A 16,257-nucleotide genomic window follows, 5' to 3' on the forward strand; every position below is an offset into this window, starting at 1 on the left:
ACTTTTAAATGGTTGGTTAAACCAGCAGCCCTGAATATGAACCCCTACAAATGCTGGGTGCTGGTGTCATTTTTGGTTTTGAATTTCTGCATCCATATATACCACTGCAGTTTAGTACTAATTCAGATCCAGATTGAAAAAGGCTAACTTTCCAATTCATATGTGACCAAAGTCTTGCGAGAACAGACCGTGTGGCTTCATCACCATTGAACCAAACCCTGAATTAGCCTTAAATCATAGACAAAGCCTGATCCAGATCCAGACACTGTTACTTTGCCCTATCACTAGTTTTAAATGGCCGAAGTAGAAAAACTTTTGCATGAATAAAATCTGTTGTTAATCTATTAAGGAATTCATTATTTGTGGCAATAGTTTTGTTGTCAAAACTAATCAAACGTAACCAGCTCTAATATGTGTTCCCAATTGGTTGCTACAGAGTATTGTTTAACTAAGCTGTCCTACTGAAGAAACTGCCTTAATTATGAAAAGCCAGTGACGACTACTACTACTTTCATTTAAGGTTGTAGTGGTTGGAGATCAGAGTGCAGGAAAAACCAGTGTGCTAGAAATGATTGCTCAAGCCCGGATATTCCCTCGAGGGTCTGGGGAAATGATGACACGTTCTCCTGTTAAGGTAAGAAACAGTATCCTAACGGTATTCAAAATGTTGTAAAGTATCCAAGTACTATAAATTCACTTAATGTAAGCTAAGTTATCTTTGTTTGAATATCTGATTATTTTAAAAGCATTCATCAAAAATGTGCTGTTGCATTGTTACTACTGATGGGCTAAATCCTGCCAGTTACTTACTATTAGGGTGTAGCAGTTACTAATGTGAATGGGCCCATGGATTTCAACTGGAGTTACTCACACTAAGTAAACACTCTACCTAGATGTATTTGAAGAATTGGGGCTTTAATTTTTAAATGAAGAAGAATAATACATAAATATGTGCTTCCAATGTCTGTACACATTAGTTCTGCCTCATCCTCTGTTTTGATGAATAGTATTTTCCTAATTCCCGAGGTGTTGTGAGGAGAAATGCATTGAAAAGATTATTAAGCGCTGTGCAATATGCTGATGAAAAGTGCTATAGCAGAGATAGGGGGTGTTGTTAGTTGTATTATTATTGTGCAGAGAGCTCCTATGACATCAGTGAAGGAAAGTGAAAAACTGCCTTAACAAAACTTGCTGAAGGTAAAAAGTTACTAGAAACTGATTGTGCAGATGGCAAAAATAGATAGTTAAAAGTATTCTTTATTTGCTTTTTGGATGAAATGCCACAAATATGAAAATAACACCTGTCTGGCTGTTAGGAACCGGCCCAGAGACCAACAGACAGGTGTTAACACTAATCAGCACTCACACCAGAGACACCTGCTGGTTGAATGAGCATGGAGACAGAGCCAGCCTCCTAGTCCTAGAGGTAGTCAGTGCAATCATGGCTGAGACACAGAACTGAAAGCCTCTATAGCCATTGTCCATTCCCAGGCCTACAATTTTGGCATGGAAACTTTTAGTTAATGGCACAGTAGAGGTGCAGGAAGAAAACTAAAAGGCAGAGAAAGGTCACCAAATAATGTATTTTTACCTGTTGTCTTTAACAAGGAAAAGCTATACTTCCCTCCTTTTAAACAAACTGAATCAAATGCATCAAAAATGATGCTTTAATCCTTGTTGCTACTAAGAAATATGACATTAATGCTTTCCTCCCCCGAAAAAATAATTTAAACAGTGACTTTTGTTGTTGGTAGTATGTTTGGTTACAAAAGAAAAGAACTGATGCCAAAACAGTGTACTGTTTTGGGTGGGAAATAACTGTGGATTATATAGTGGGGGTGCTGAAAGGTGAGGCCCGGGAGAGTGGCAGGGAGGTTGGAGAGAGAACCCACCCCTTACTCACCCTGCAGCGGCGGCTCCTGTCCTGCAGGCTGGGTCCATCTCCCCAGTCCAGGCATTGTGACCTGATATACAGTCACAGAGCCACTCTGGTTTAGCATGTCCACCCCTCCGTCTCCATCTGGGGGCTCCAGAATGACCCCACCAGCCTGACGCTCTGCCTCCAGCGCCTGCTGTTCCCCCCACACATGTCCAACCTTCCTGAAACCCCTGATTCCTCTTCCCCCCACCATCCCTCTCTCCCCCACACTCTTTACCTTACCCTCCCTGCTGGCCAGCCCGAGGCCCTTAGGTGATGGATTTGTCCAGATTCCTGGACCTGGCTGGTCCCCGGTGCCAAGAGTTGCTGCTGTCTTGGTTTTGGCAGGTGAGGGCCTGGCCACCATCATGCAGCATGATGCAGAGTGCATCCCACATGGCACATTGCATGTGGCATAAACCAGAGTGGATGCCAACCTGTAGGGCTGGACCATAGCATGTTCCCATCCAGCCACGTTTTAAAAAGTTGGGGGAGAGGATGGCCCTTTGGTTCCACCATTGCTGGTGTCTCTACCAGCCCCAGCCCCACAAGACAGGAGCTGCTGCTGTGGGATGGGCTTGTCACGGACTTTATTCAAATTCATGATTGCCATGAACTCCGTGCCAAAATCTTAGCTTTAGCCAGTTCCAAGAGTGTCTAAAGGATTTCCATTTAGAGAGCTGTCAATCAAGCATCTTTCTTAGGTAGTACATTCCTTTAAATAATAATGGTAAATGTTAAAAACCCTTATTTTGTTTGTTTTTGGGGGGTTTTCTGTCTTGCAAATCTTGGCTATTAAGATTTTATTAGTTACACGTCTCCTCATCCTAAATATTAGGTAACACTTAGTGAAGGTCCCCACCATGTGGCTTTGTTCAAAGACAGCTCTCGGGAGTTTGATCTGACCAAGGAAGAGGATGTAAGTATAAGAAATGTCTGAGATGAATGTAATCTTGATCACATTTTTGTTTGGAAAAATAGATGTCTGTAGTGGATGTTGCCCACTGAGTATAGGGATTAGAAGACTGTTGAGCAAAGAGGGGCACTTTGTTAAATGTTACACTGTGTTTCAGTGTCATTGCTATCTAGAGTTGAATGGCAATGAAGTGGGCAATGCATGTAACAACTCCTGCTCCCAGGTACGCTACTGAGTTTTGCGAGTCCTAGAGCAAATCAGTAAACCTTTCTGTGCTTCCGTTTACCAAACTATAAAATTGATATTCTGCTTACCGGCTTCTCTCGCGTGTACTGAGGCCTAGTCAATGATTGTAACAATGACCTTTGGATAAAGGGTGTTATATGGCTGCTGAGTCATCTTGTTTACCTATGTTGATGTTTGTTCTTGATTATTCAAGTAATATTTGCCCGTGATAAATATCATCTGATATCTTTGTCAAAACAGCTTGCAGCCTTGAGAAATGAGATAGAGATCCGAATGAGGAAAAGTGTGAAAGAAGGATGCACTGTCAGTGCTGAGGTAAAGCTCCCCATTCATTTCATGCAGAGTCTCATTTGTACTTGTCAATTATGAGGCTATGTCCAATCAGTTTGTAGCTATTTCAAGATCTTGAACTGTATAAAGAAATGTATTTATACCATAGCAATTGTTCTGTTCTCAGGCAGCATAGTCATCTGACCTCCTTTAAAAAAAAAAAAAAAAAAAAAAAGTCATACCCCATGGTGAAAAGTTTCATTCCAACTTTGTTTTACAGACCATCTCCTTAAATGTGAAAGGTCCTGGTCTGCAGAGAATGGTGTTGGTAGATTTGCCTGGTGTCATTAGTGTAAGTATAGAGCAGTCAGTTAATATACTTTTACCAAAGGAGAAAATCTTTCATTCCAATCTCTTTTTAAAAAAAAATATGTTCTATTTTTTTTAAGACTGTGACATCAGGTATGGCTCCAGACACTAAGGATACTATCTTTAGCATCAGCAAGGCCTATATGCAGAACCCGAATGCCATCATCCTTTGTATTCAAGGTAAATTAGGACTCTAGTCAATAATCAAAATGGCATTTGCTTGTGCTAATTAAAACCTTGCAGTGTATTCTTTAGATCATTCATCCCGATTTCTAGAAAAATGACCCTGAACAGAAGTCAGTTCTTAATTTCTCAGTGCAGTTTTAGGAAATGCTCTCTAGGTAGGTCATCTGAAATATTGTGGGAATTTGCACTGTGGGCCCCACAGTATACTCTGTGATGTCTTTATTTTTTCTTAAACTCATGACATTGTTTGACCCTTTTGCCACTAATACAAAGAAAGCTTACATTTTTATTTCTTTTAAAATATAACCAAGACAGTGGTAGTACTGTTTAAACTCAAGATTTCCCCAAAACAGGGTTCCTAAGCTAACAGTCAACAGTAGAGAGATTTTTATACTGAGAATTGTCATGTACTTTTTCCAAACAAAATTTTAGTGAATAGTTTAAAGTCTAGATGTATTTTAGTTTTGGTGGAAACTTATTTTTATCATTAGTCACTAGAGGACAAGGATTTTTTGCTGCAAAGAACATACGCAAATTTGCACTGCTTGTGCCAAAAGCTAAATAGTGAGGGACATTCTATCAATAATATTTTTAACTTAAACGATTTGCTAAAAAATAACTAGTGCCCACTGAGTAGTCAGAGTTCAAAATGCTGTATATCATACAATAGTTCTTGAAATGGCATCTTTAAAAATCTTTTCAGATGGGTCGGTGGATGCAGAACGCAGTATTGTCACTGATTTAGTCAGCCAAATGGATCCTCATGGGAAAAGGACAATCTTTGTTTTGACCAAGGTGGACCTTGCTGAGAAAAACGTGGCCAGCCCAAACAGGGTGACTATACCAGCCTTCTGTTCTTATGCCACAGCATAAAGAGGGACACTTGTGCAGAAACTTGTGGTGCAAATACAAACATAAAAGTGCATCTAACTTTTTGGGAAGGTTTTTAAAAGAAAAAGATGTCTGTTAGGGTATCCAATATGAGGTTTTTATTATTTTTAATCTGTCCAAGTTTCTGCTTTTACTGACTTCTGCTACATGACCCTGGTCAAGTAATTTCAGCTCTGTGTCTTATTTTCCCCATCTGTAAAATAGGTATAAGGATATTTACCTTCCTTTGTCAAGTGCTTTTTGATATATGGGAGTAAAGTGCTAACTAACTTGCAATTATAATTTATTATTATTTTTTTAAGTAATATCCAAGACAGTCAAAACATTTATTAGTTATAGGTTCATGTAAGTCTAATTGTTATAAGAACCTGCAATCCAATCAACATTAAATTTCAAGTGGCTTTCTATCTTTTAGCTATGTACTATGCATTTTTTATTACATTTTTCCTATATTTGTGTCTTTCCTTTAACTATAATTTCCAGAGTGCAGTAAAACCTCTCTGTAATCTCTTAAAAAAGTGTTAGTCCTGCATAATCTATCTTTATATATTGTTTAGATATTTTAATATTGCATTAATGAAATGAGAGAAGGGATACAAGATCAACATATTTTTGTACTTATTTGCATAGATACAACAAATCATTGAAGGTAAACTCTTCCCAATGAAGGCTTTGGGTTACTTTGCAGTCGTTACAGGAAAAGGTAATCAAAGTTCTATGTCTGGTTCTTTTCTATTTGTTGATACAGAATCAATGTCTAAACGGAATTGTTGTGGCACTCTTTCCTTTCTCCAGGAAACAGCTCTGAAAGTATCGAATCTATTAAAGACTATGAAGAGGAATTTTTTCAAAATTCAAAACTGTTGAAGTATGTTGCTATTTATACTTTATTAAAGTGAAACTCATCATTAAATGCTAGCATACATTCCCGGGGCTTAACTTTGTTGCAGACTTGTAGCGTGAAAGCATTGTGTGTGTGTTGCAATGTCTGCTAATCCTCAAAGCTTTGGGCAGCAAGAACTATTCTTTCAGACATACAGCTGTGCGGTCCACCTTCAGTGAACTGAAGAGATTCTGCTGACTTAGCAAACTTACACACCTTATCTGCGGAAAGAACTATGATTCATGCTGCTTAGACACTGAAATCCCAAACTTCCCCTCCGGGGTTACAGGGTACATAGTTTTTTTCTCATAATTTCAGGAGAACTCCAAATACAATTATGTACACTGGATATTTTGTGGAGAGAGTCAAGGTTTTAGGATGATGCATGTTCTCGTGTTAATTTGTTCTTCAGTATAGAAAGCTAAGATTTATTCCTGGAGTAACAGCCTTGAAAAGACACTTTAAAAATACTGCTATGTACGGATGTATCTCTCTCTTTACAGGACATGTATGCTGAAGGCACACCAGGTGACGACGAGGAACCTAAGTCTTGCTGTGTCAGATTGCTTTTGGAAAATGGTGAGAGAGTCAGTGGAGCAGCAAGCAGATGCTTTTAAAGGTAATATTGTTTAATGTAATACCCCTGGAGGCAAAGCCTCGTAATATTGGCTAGAGTTAGCCATAATGTGTCCAGGAACTTTGCAAGTTTCCATTGCACGGCTCTGTGAATGATCTGTAATTCCAGTGTTTGGCATCCTCTGGCCTGCACATCTCTCCATAACTCCTTGTATGTAATCATTAATAAGAAATTGCCATGTCATGTTGCTTTGGGGATCTCAGGTGAAGGATAGTTCGTGGCACAAAGGTCCCAACTTTATTAAATAAACAACAAGAATGTAAATAAATGAAGGAGAGAAATGAACATAGCTGCTTGGCCAGAACATGAGTCTTCCCTCATCCTGATTGGCAGATCTAAAGCTCAAAATAGCTTCCTGGCAAAAGACCCCATCGAACCCACCCATGACTGGACATGTGTCTTGCACCAAGCCATGCTGCTGTGTGGGACAGAGTCCAAGTGTTCTCTGCCAGTGAGCCTTTCGATGAATCCTACAGTGCTGGGAGATATCCTAATTACACACTGACTGTCCCAGCCCAAACAGCCGAAAAAATGTATCTGCCTCCAAAACCTGCATCTGCTTCAAAGATGTGACATAATGTAGTGGAACCGGTGGAAACCTGACCACAGTTCTGGCTGGACCTGAACAGAAAAGAGAGCACAACGGAGTGTTAACATCTCGACATCATACCTTCAGCAGTGAAATGCCAGAACAATCTCCTCGAGACGAGAACCACTGGGCATATGCCCTGCCCTTGTTACTGGAGGGATAGGAGGGAAAACCTTGGTGCAGTAGGAGGAGAGATTGAATGGCCCTCTGCTTCTCTTCCAGCTCAGCTAAGAACAGGAACTCTGTCCTTCCCAGCCAATAGTGGTCTGTCTGCACTGCAGCTGGCAGCGAGCCTCCCAGCCCAGCTAGACAGATCTGCACTAGCAGGGCTCGAGCTAGCACACTACAGATAGCAGTGGGGTCATTGCAGGGGACGGGGAACAGAGGGGTTGGATAGGCGTGGGAGTCCCGGGGGGCCTGTCAGGGGGCGGGGGAGTCGGGACAGGGGGGAGGAGGGGGTTGAATAGGGGGTTGGGGTCCCAGGGGGGGCAGTTAGGGGTGGGGGGTCCTAGGAGGGGATGGTCAGGGGACAAGGAGCGGGGGGGTTGGATGGGTCAGGAATTCTGAGGGGGGCAGTCGTGGCGGATAGGGGGTGGGGGCCAGGCTGTTGGGGGAGGCACAGCATACAGTTTCCGAACCCGACGTGGCCCTTGGGCCAAAAAGTTTGCCCACCCCTGCCTTAAGTCCTTGGTGTTGGCTTATTCATTGTCGTTTCCAGGTCACTGTTATCATTGCATCCTGAGCCTCTATAGGCAAGTCTGAGTCTAGTCCCAACATAACAGCCTGATTTGCCTCAACTGTTCTTGTTTCTTGTTGTACTGGAACGGTCTGTTGCTCTGTCAGCAGTGCAGTGTAAAGGCATGAACACAGAATCAGTGTTATGACATCCATTTTCTTTTCCCTGTTACTGGGATGGCTCTCTCTGGTCCTGCACTTCCTCTTTTGTGCTCAGTGTCTCTGCCTATGGAGAAATCTCTCTTTTCCGGTACAGCTGACATGATAGAATTTATCTACTTTTATTTTTTCCTGTTTGATCCTAATTCTGTATACAGAGGAATTGAGTCTATCCACAATATAGTGTGGCCCACTCCATCAGTTACATAAATTGTGTTTCAATACAGCATACGATAGGAGTGTAACCTCATCTCCAATTTCCCAAGCGTTCTCTCTTTATCTTTATCTTGGTCTTTATCAAAATAGGCTTTTGCCTTCCGTTTACTTTCCCAATTTAACAGCTACCTGCAAGTGAATCTGATTAAGATGTTTCTGTCATGTTTGCATATAGGTTTCTAGTTTAACTTCTTCTAACTGTATGGTACTGGTATGTCACAAAAGGTCCTCAGGCATTCACATAGTTCGCCCAGTCACCACCTCAAAGTGTGTGTGATCTCTGGAGGCGGCTGGAGTTGCCCTGAGTGCCAGTAAAATGAGTGGAATCGGGGTATCCCAGTTGTGTCCATTAGCAGTTAGTCTCCTCAAACACTGGTAGATTCAAACCAACAATGCCCTTTAGTAGTTCTGTGCAATAATGTGCTGACTCTGTGCCAGCAGGTCACTATCAAACTCTGTTCCCAAAGCTGGGCTACCATAAGTGATGCCAGTGTACAAACAGCTGCTACTATGATGTTCATTTTAGTTCTGTTGAAAGTCCAACGCCTTGCCTAGTTGGGCAGGGGTGAAAGGTGGGGAATGACTAGATTGGAAAACCTTTGTAAAGGACTTTGATGGGGTGTAGGGTCTTGTGCTTACCCTCTGTTGGAGTGAGTTTCACCCAGTGTTAGTCTGATTCTATTGCCATTGAAGTTGGTGGGAGACTTTTCCTGGACTTTAATGAGAGTTTGTTTGTCTCGACTCTCTACCTAGGGAATAGAATAGAAGGTAAGAAAGCACTACCAACAATGGAGAGTTAAAAACAGTACTGTTTAATAGCTTCTGTTGAAAATAAGATCTTACAACATATATTTGAAATGTTAATAAGCTTCTTTAGATCATCTGAATCGTAAATGACGGGTAAAAAGAAAAATTATAAAACTACGTTATTGTGAAACTGTTTTGATGTTGTGCTTTTTCCTTTTTTCATGTTCCATAACTGTTGCAATTAGTAACTTTTAAAAATGGATTGAGTAATCATGAAATGATAGTTAAAGCCACAGAGAAATCATCTGCTAAATATAAAGTTTCAGAGAAATATATTTGCTTAACATTAAAGCATGGAAGTGAAGGACAAATCTTAGAACTGCTTTGGATAATGGAATTGTGAGTTGTCATCATGTAACCATTGGTCACTAAATAGCTTTATGGTCAAAAATGCCCAAATTTTATTCCCTTTCTGTTATGGCCTTTCAAATTTGCCTGTGCCTGAAGAATAAAATACATGATTTTTCTCAGTCACTTGATTTACTTGAAATGTCAAATGCAAGATTGATTTGTCACAAATAAGTTTCATGGGAATTTAAAGAACAGGCGAGTTCTTGGAATAGCCAGGCATTCTGAACAGATTATAAAGGAGTCTTAATAAATGTATGTCTCTGATTCTTCTTTTTCTTTCTATAGCAACACGTTTTAATCTTGAGACTGAATGGAAGAACAACTACCCCCGGTTGCGAGAGCTTGACCGGGTAAATTCCATTACACATTTACTGATATGTTAGAAAATGTTTATTAAGATTATGGGTTAGAAATTGAGTCTTATTCTCATTTGTACTATGGCTCCTTTGCTTCACTCTGGCATTGTAAAGGGACCTTAAAGATGGCATAATTTACTTTTACATCACTCTTAAGACCTCTTTCAGCTACCAGAATTATGTAAATTGACCTTAGTGTAAATGAGAATCGGGCCTTATGTGATATGAAATCAGTCTCTTCAAAAATTTAGTCATTTGAGTTTCACAAAACATAAATCTCAGTTTTCAAATAGCTGCAGTGCTGTTAAAATCCTATAATCGCTACGGAGTTGATCTACCTGCCCAACTAACAAGAAATGATGTTTCTTTTAATGATGTAGGTTATTGTTCTGTCAACTCTTCTGTCTTCTCTGTCCTTGTAGGAAGACAGGAGCTGTGCAGAAAGCATAGCATGATACACTAGGACAGCATGTTACAAGCATAAATGCTGGCCAGAGCACAACTGGAAGGTTTCGTTTTAGGTTTACAAGCCATGAAAAAGTATTCCTTTGCACCTCATAGAAAATTAGTCTAGACATATTCAAGGTAAAGTCATCATCACAGAGTCTTCACTGACCTTCATGCTTGTCTTTTGCATAGAATGAACTGTTTGAAAAAGCGAAGAATGAAATCCTCGATGAGGTTATAAGTTTGAGCCAGGTCACACCAAAGCACTGGTACAGTAACTATTTACTTTCAAATTTATGCTATATGTCCCTCTTCCAAAAACAGATGAGGGTTTTTTAGTTTATATTACAGATTTTTGTTTAGATTTAAAATAAAAAATGGTAATTATTTCCTAACCTTCTGATAGAATGATTTCCTTTGTCCACCTTTCCACCATAACATGTTTCTTATTCTAGATCACCAAACTTGTTTGTAGTCTCTGGTCAATATAGTACATTTTTCTGCCCCCTAAGAAAGAATTGATATAACACACACTAGACAGATCCAGGAACATGAACAAGAAAAGCAAGGATGCTTTTAAACTATGATAACGACTCAACAATTGGTCATGTTCTCATTAAATATGAATTTTTGTAATCACCCTAATCTTCCTGGTTTGGGTTACCACCAAATATGCTGAGATAACACACGTGTGTGCGCATATACGCAACCTTGAAAATATTAAATTCCGTATCGTCTTTGAGAATCAGAGATTTGGAGTTGAAAGACAAGATAATTCTTAGCCCTAAAGTTGGCTTAACGGTCCCTGTGACAGAGTGCTAGGTATGAAACCCTGAGTCAGCACTCTGTTCACAGCACCTCCTGTGAACAGAGTGCTGACTCAGGGTTTCATACCTAGCACTCTGTCCACAGTCCCATTGAGGATTCCCTTGGCTAGCGCAGAGTCACTGTGCTACATCCTATCCATGTCCTGTCCCAGTAAAACTGGCGAAGCCAGGTGAAAGAGAGCATAGTCCAAACATTCCTACATTCTGGCTTCAGCCACTTTTGCACCCTTTACCTCCTGAACTGCAGCTTAGTCACAGTTTAGAATCTAGGCCAGTACTAAGAGTCCAGTTCATTTAAAGAAAACAATTCCCTTAAAACACATGTAGGCCCATGAATGTTTTCTGTGCAGAAGATTTTTCTGAGTTCATATTCTGGCCTACGATTTCAGAGTTCAGTGCATTCGTTGGGTAATCTGACCCATCACTTAGTTCTTCTGTTTGACCCAGTGTATCACGTGTGTGAAATACCAGTATTGCTATACTTGTGATCTGTCAGAAGTTAATGTGTCACCACCATGTTCCAATTTTATTATAAAGAGTGCACTATAGATGATAGGAAAACTTGAAACCTGGGCCATAAAAATATCCTTGTGTGAGCCATTGAGTGCAGAGTGATCTGCATCAAGTGATCAGTGCATCTGATGTGATAGTGACAAGTTGCTGAGGCCTACACATTTTTCTGTCATATGTTAAAATTTTCCATTATGTCCTGGGTAGGGTTGATTTGTTGATTTGATGAAACTGGCATGACAATAAGGAAGATCTTGAGATTGCATTTGCTCATAGTCACAAGATCCTGCCCCACTTTGTGGCTCATTGTAAGGAACAAACACCAGGCCTGATGGTTCCAGCACTGGCCTAAGCAAAAGTATCATGCAATGTCATCACTCTTAGTGGTGGTGGTGTTCTTGCTCAAATAAATGAGTTTGTTTGAATGATGAAGCAATTACCTTGTTTTGAACAAAAGCTTTTAAGGAAACCATCATTTTTGCCAGAGACAATAGTAACTTTTATTTACTGATAGTAAATTTTCCAGAATTCTTTCCTACTTTTTAAATACTTGTACTTTTTAAGTTCCTATGAGTAGTTGTACAAGCTTTGAAAACCTATTTAAGGCAAAAGGCTTTTCCAGCTTTAAAGAATTGAGTGACTTCAGCCCCATCTATATTGGCTTGGCAGGCAGACAGTTCTGAAGTTGGGGAGAATAAGGTTATTTAATAAAAGTGAAGCACAGATTTGACTTATCATTATGTTAGTGAGTTGAAAGGAGCTGAAGTGACTCTTCTGAAAAAAGAACAGGAGTACTTTTGGCACCTTAGAGACTAACAAATTTATTTGAGCATAAACTTTCATGGGCTATAGCCCACTTTAGTGTACACTAATTGAATCTATTTCCCCATGTTAAGTATCCTCACACCTTCTATGGGTCATGTCGATTATCACTTCAAATTTTTTTTTCTCCTGCTGATGATAGCTCATCTCAATTGATTGGCCTCTTACAGTTGGTATGGCAACTTCCACCTTTTCATGTTCTCTGTATGTATAAATACCTTCTTGCTGTATGTTCCAGTCTATGCATCCGATTAAGTGGGCTGTAGCCCACAAAAGCTTATGCTCAAATAAATTTGTTAGTCTCTGAGGTGCCACAAGTACTCCTGTTCTTTTTGCGGATACAGACTAACACGGCTGCTACTATGAAACCTGACTCTTCTGAAAAATTCCTCAGTCATTCCTCCTGAGTTGGCATATCAGCTGGCCATGAGACTGCTGTGTCCTGAAAATTTTAATGACAACTCTGCCCTCTCTAGCCCATATAATGTTAAATCTTCCAAAACATTTTAATACAGTGTCATCGTAGCCGTGTTGGTCCCAAGATATTAGAGAGAGAAGGTGGGCGAGGAGCTGAATATGAGCTCTAAGTACTCTCAAAAGTTTGTCTTTCTTATCAACAGAACTTGGTTCAATAAAAGATATTACATTACCTCACCCACCTTGTTTCTCTGAAATGTTTTAAAACCATATTTAAAAAAAAATATTTTGGGGGTTGAATCATCACTAATATAGTCTTTATTTTATTTAATTATATATTAACTGTCTGTGCTGCAACACAAATAGGAGAAATGGTTGTTAGCGCCATAGCGACATGAGAAGCTAATTTGACACGTGAACTTTGACATATATTCATGATAAGATGGACTTGCAGGTTGGAATTCTCAGCTACTTTCATCATTCATCAAGTCTATGAATTATGGGTAAAAATTCCAGACACCATCTTTGTTCATTCAGCAGAATGAAAGTAGGGAGAAGTTCATGGTTTGAGGGTTGGTGTTAAGAATAATCAAAGTACAAGAAGACATCTGTTTTGTCAGTCTGTTAAAGTACTGGCCATATAGATTAGAACTCTATGGACTGGAAGTTATCACATATGTTATACCTTTCAATTTAGGGAGGAGATTCTTCAGAAAACATTATGGGAAAGAGTATCTACTCATGTGATTGAGAACATCTACCTGCCAGCAGCACAGACTACAAATTCAGGGACATTTAACACCACTGTGGATATCAAGCTGAAGCAGTGGACTGACAAACAACTGCCTAATAAAGCAGTAGAGGTTAGAACTCAATTAGCTGAATGCAATTTAGTTTTATAAATAAAAATATCTCCTTGCTTTCATATTTACCCCTCTTTATTTTTCTGTTGGAAGCCTGTTAAAAGGAAGGTTACGAGTTGTAAGTAAATGGCAGTAGAGGAGCAGTTCTTCTGATTCCTGATGTCCGTGCTCATGATCATTGCAGCCAGTCACTAGAGATTGGCGAGCTATTGTCATCCAGGTGTGTGCGCCACAAAAACCACTGGAAACATTATTTGGCTGTCTCACTAAATATTTTCCAATAAAAATCCCTCTTAAGTGGCAAAAAGCTGGAGGCTGACTACACCTCTACCCTGATATAATGCTGTCCTCGGGAGCCTAAAAATCTTACCGCGTTATAGGTGAAACCGCGTTATATCGAACTTACTTTGATCCACTGGAGTGCACAGCCCCACCCTCCGGAGCACTGCTTTACCGCGTTATATCCGAATTCATGTTATATCGGGTCGCATTATATCAGGGTAGAGGTGTATATCCATATTTCCCCTCCTCCCAGCAGAAGAATTCACCTTTGTGTTCATTTGTTATTGCTGCTCAGTGAGCAAAGTTTTGTGTTAATTTCTCTGTGAGCCACAAAAGCAAATCACTGAATTCTAATATCTTCTGTTTCTTGGTGAGTGAGTATTGCTGTCTGCATACTTGTAAGATTATGTTAGTGACTAATACATATAGCTGTTCACAGTAATGGACTGCTCCAGAAGGTAACTTTCTCTTATTAATTTTCTAGGTGGCATGGGAGACTCTGCAGGAAGAATTTTCTCACTTCATGACAGAAAAGAAAGGAAAAGAGCATGATGATATCTTTGATAAACTGAAACAAGCTGTCAAAGAAGAAAGTATTAAACGACACAAGTGGAATGAGAGAGCAGAAGACAGCCTGGTATAGTGTAGTATTTGTTCACATGGCTGCCAAACCAGTTGCCTTTGAAATCATTTTGATTTATGATGAATGTTCATTGGGCTTGCATTTTTTTGGTTAAATCCCTAATAGTGTTGGAAGAAATCATAGGAAATGTATCTATCTCTGCTTTTGAATGTCATGATCTGAATCAGTGGTTCTCTTTGGTTTATTATTTTATTTTATTCTTTATTACCTTTCATGGACCAGCTTACCCTCCCAGTATTCAATAATCTCACTATTTGGTTCTCAGAGGTTTTTTCTGTGCCCATGGACCACAGCCTGAAAATCACATCCACAAGTAACATGAATTAATAATATAAAGCCTAGAAGTGTGGTAAAGTAATAGCATTTTCCTGCCCCTCTGGTAGGTTGGTTCCATGCTCCAGTGGGATTCAGTGTTGACATTCTTGACATTGTATGCAGTGTTGTTGTAGCCATGTTGGTCCCAGGATACTAGAGAGACAAGGTGGGTCAGGTAATATCTTTTATTGGACCAACTTCTGTTAGTGAGAGAGACAAGCTGATCGGTGCATTTCTTGTGTATAATTATCTGATCAGCCTCAATAATGCAATCCTACAAACAACTATATAAGAAACCCACAGATCTCCACAGGTACCTTCATAGCTACAGTAACCGCCTCAAACACAGCAAGAAATTGGTTATCTACATCCAGGCACTCGGATACCACAGAAGATGCTCAGAGGAGAAAGTCTGGCATATACACCTTAACTCACTCAAAACTACCTTCACCAAACAAGGATACTTTATCAGAGAAGTAGATCACATCATGGAACGGGCCCCTCAAATACCCTGAGAGAACCTGCTTCAATACAGAAATAAAACCCCCTCTGACCTCACACCGCTAGTTGTCCCCTACTACCCCTCACTGGAACCCATACAGGGTATCATCAAACAACTACAACCCATACTTGATGGGGATCCCATCCTGAAAGAAATCTTTCTTGAACCCCCTCTTCTGGCCTTCAAACAACACCCCCACAACCTCTCCAAGCTCATCATCAGAAGCAAGCTCCTCACAGACCAGGACGCACCAATTCAAAGCGGCACCAAACCCTGCCAGAACAACAGATACAAAACCTGCAGTCATATCTCCACTGCTACGGTGCTCAGCAGCCCCCTCAACACACCTTTTGAGATCCACGGATCCTACACGTGCCTGTCACAGCATGTGGGGTATCTCATCCAGTGCACTCAGTGTCCCAATAACAACTCTGTGGGCAAAACCAGACAATGGGGGAGGGATAGCTCAGTGGTTTGAGCATTGGCCTGCTAAACCCAGGGTTGTGAGTTCAATCCTTGAGGGGGCCACTTACAGATCTGGGGCAAAAATTGGTCCTGCTAGTGAAGGCAGGGGACTGGACTCGATGACCTTTCAAGGTCCCTTCCAGTTCTAGGAGATTGGTATATTTCCAATTTTTATTTATTTATTTATTTATAATCACTGCGCTCTCGAATGAGCTGGCACAGAAAAATGATAAAATATAAAAATGCCATATCACTGTTGGTGAAAGCTTTTCATAAAGCCATCGCTCTATCAGTCCTCATCCTCAAAGGAAAGCTGCACAACGTTTTCAAAAGACAAGCCTGGAAGCTTAAATTAATTACTCTGCTAGACGCCAAAAATCATGGACTGAATTACAATAATTTATAACCCACTAACACTCTTCCCCCTGGCTCACCCAGTTCCTCCCCCCCCCTTATGATTGGGTGGGTGTTAACAGTCCACTTCACCTTAAGTGGTCTCTTGAAACATGCCTTAACTACTTATGCCAAACAATCTGTCCCACTTTGTATTTAGTTGTGACACTCCGAGTATGTTTCCCAGATGTGAAGAAGAGCTCTGTGTAGCTTGAAAGCTTGTCTCTCCCACCAACAGAAGT

The 16,257-nt window shown here is 40.3% G+C and overlaps 1 protein-coding gene across 5 annotated transcripts in view; it reads left to right on the forward strand.

Annotated features, from left to right (window-relative positions):
• Positions 1-16,257, forward strand: part of OPA1 (OPA1 mitochondrial dynamin like GTPase) — an 83,160-nt gene that overhangs the window by 30,973 nt on the left and 35,930 nt on the right. For all 5 annotated transcript variants that reach the window (XM_045030634.1, XM_045030637.1, XM_045030635.1 and 2 more), the window contains 13 exons: positions 521-634; positions 2,757-2,837; positions 3,321-3,395; positions 3,631-3,702; positions 3,800-3,899; positions 4,609-4,739; positions 5,427-5,499; positions 5,592-5,664; positions 6,183-6,298; positions 9,459-9,523; positions 10,169-10,245; positions 13,250-13,415; positions 14,182-14,334. In XM_045030634.1, the coding sequence (XP_044886569.1) occupies positions 521-634; positions 2,757-2,837; positions 3,321-3,395; positions 3,631-3,702; positions 3,800-3,899; positions 4,609-4,739; positions 5,427-5,499; positions 5,592-5,664; positions 6,183-6,298; positions 9,459-9,523; positions 10,169-10,245; positions 13,250-13,415; positions 14,182-14,334 (1,296 nt within the window). The remainder of the gene's footprint in view (positions 1-520; positions 635-2,756; positions 2,838-3,320; positions 3,396-3,630; positions 3,703-3,799; positions 3,900-4,608; positions 4,740-5,426; positions 5,500-5,591; positions 5,665-6,182; positions 6,299-9,458; positions 9,524-10,168; positions 10,246-13,249; positions 13,416-14,181; positions 14,335-16,257) is intronic.

Source organism: Mauremys mutica, chromosome 9 (assembly GCF_020497125.1).
Source record: "Mauremys mutica isolate MM-2020 ecotype Southern chromosome 9, ASM2049712v1, whole genome shotgun sequence".
Classification (NCBI taxonomy): domain Eukaryota; kingdom Metazoa; phylum Chordata; order Testudines; family Geoemydidae; genus Mauremys; species Mauremys mutica.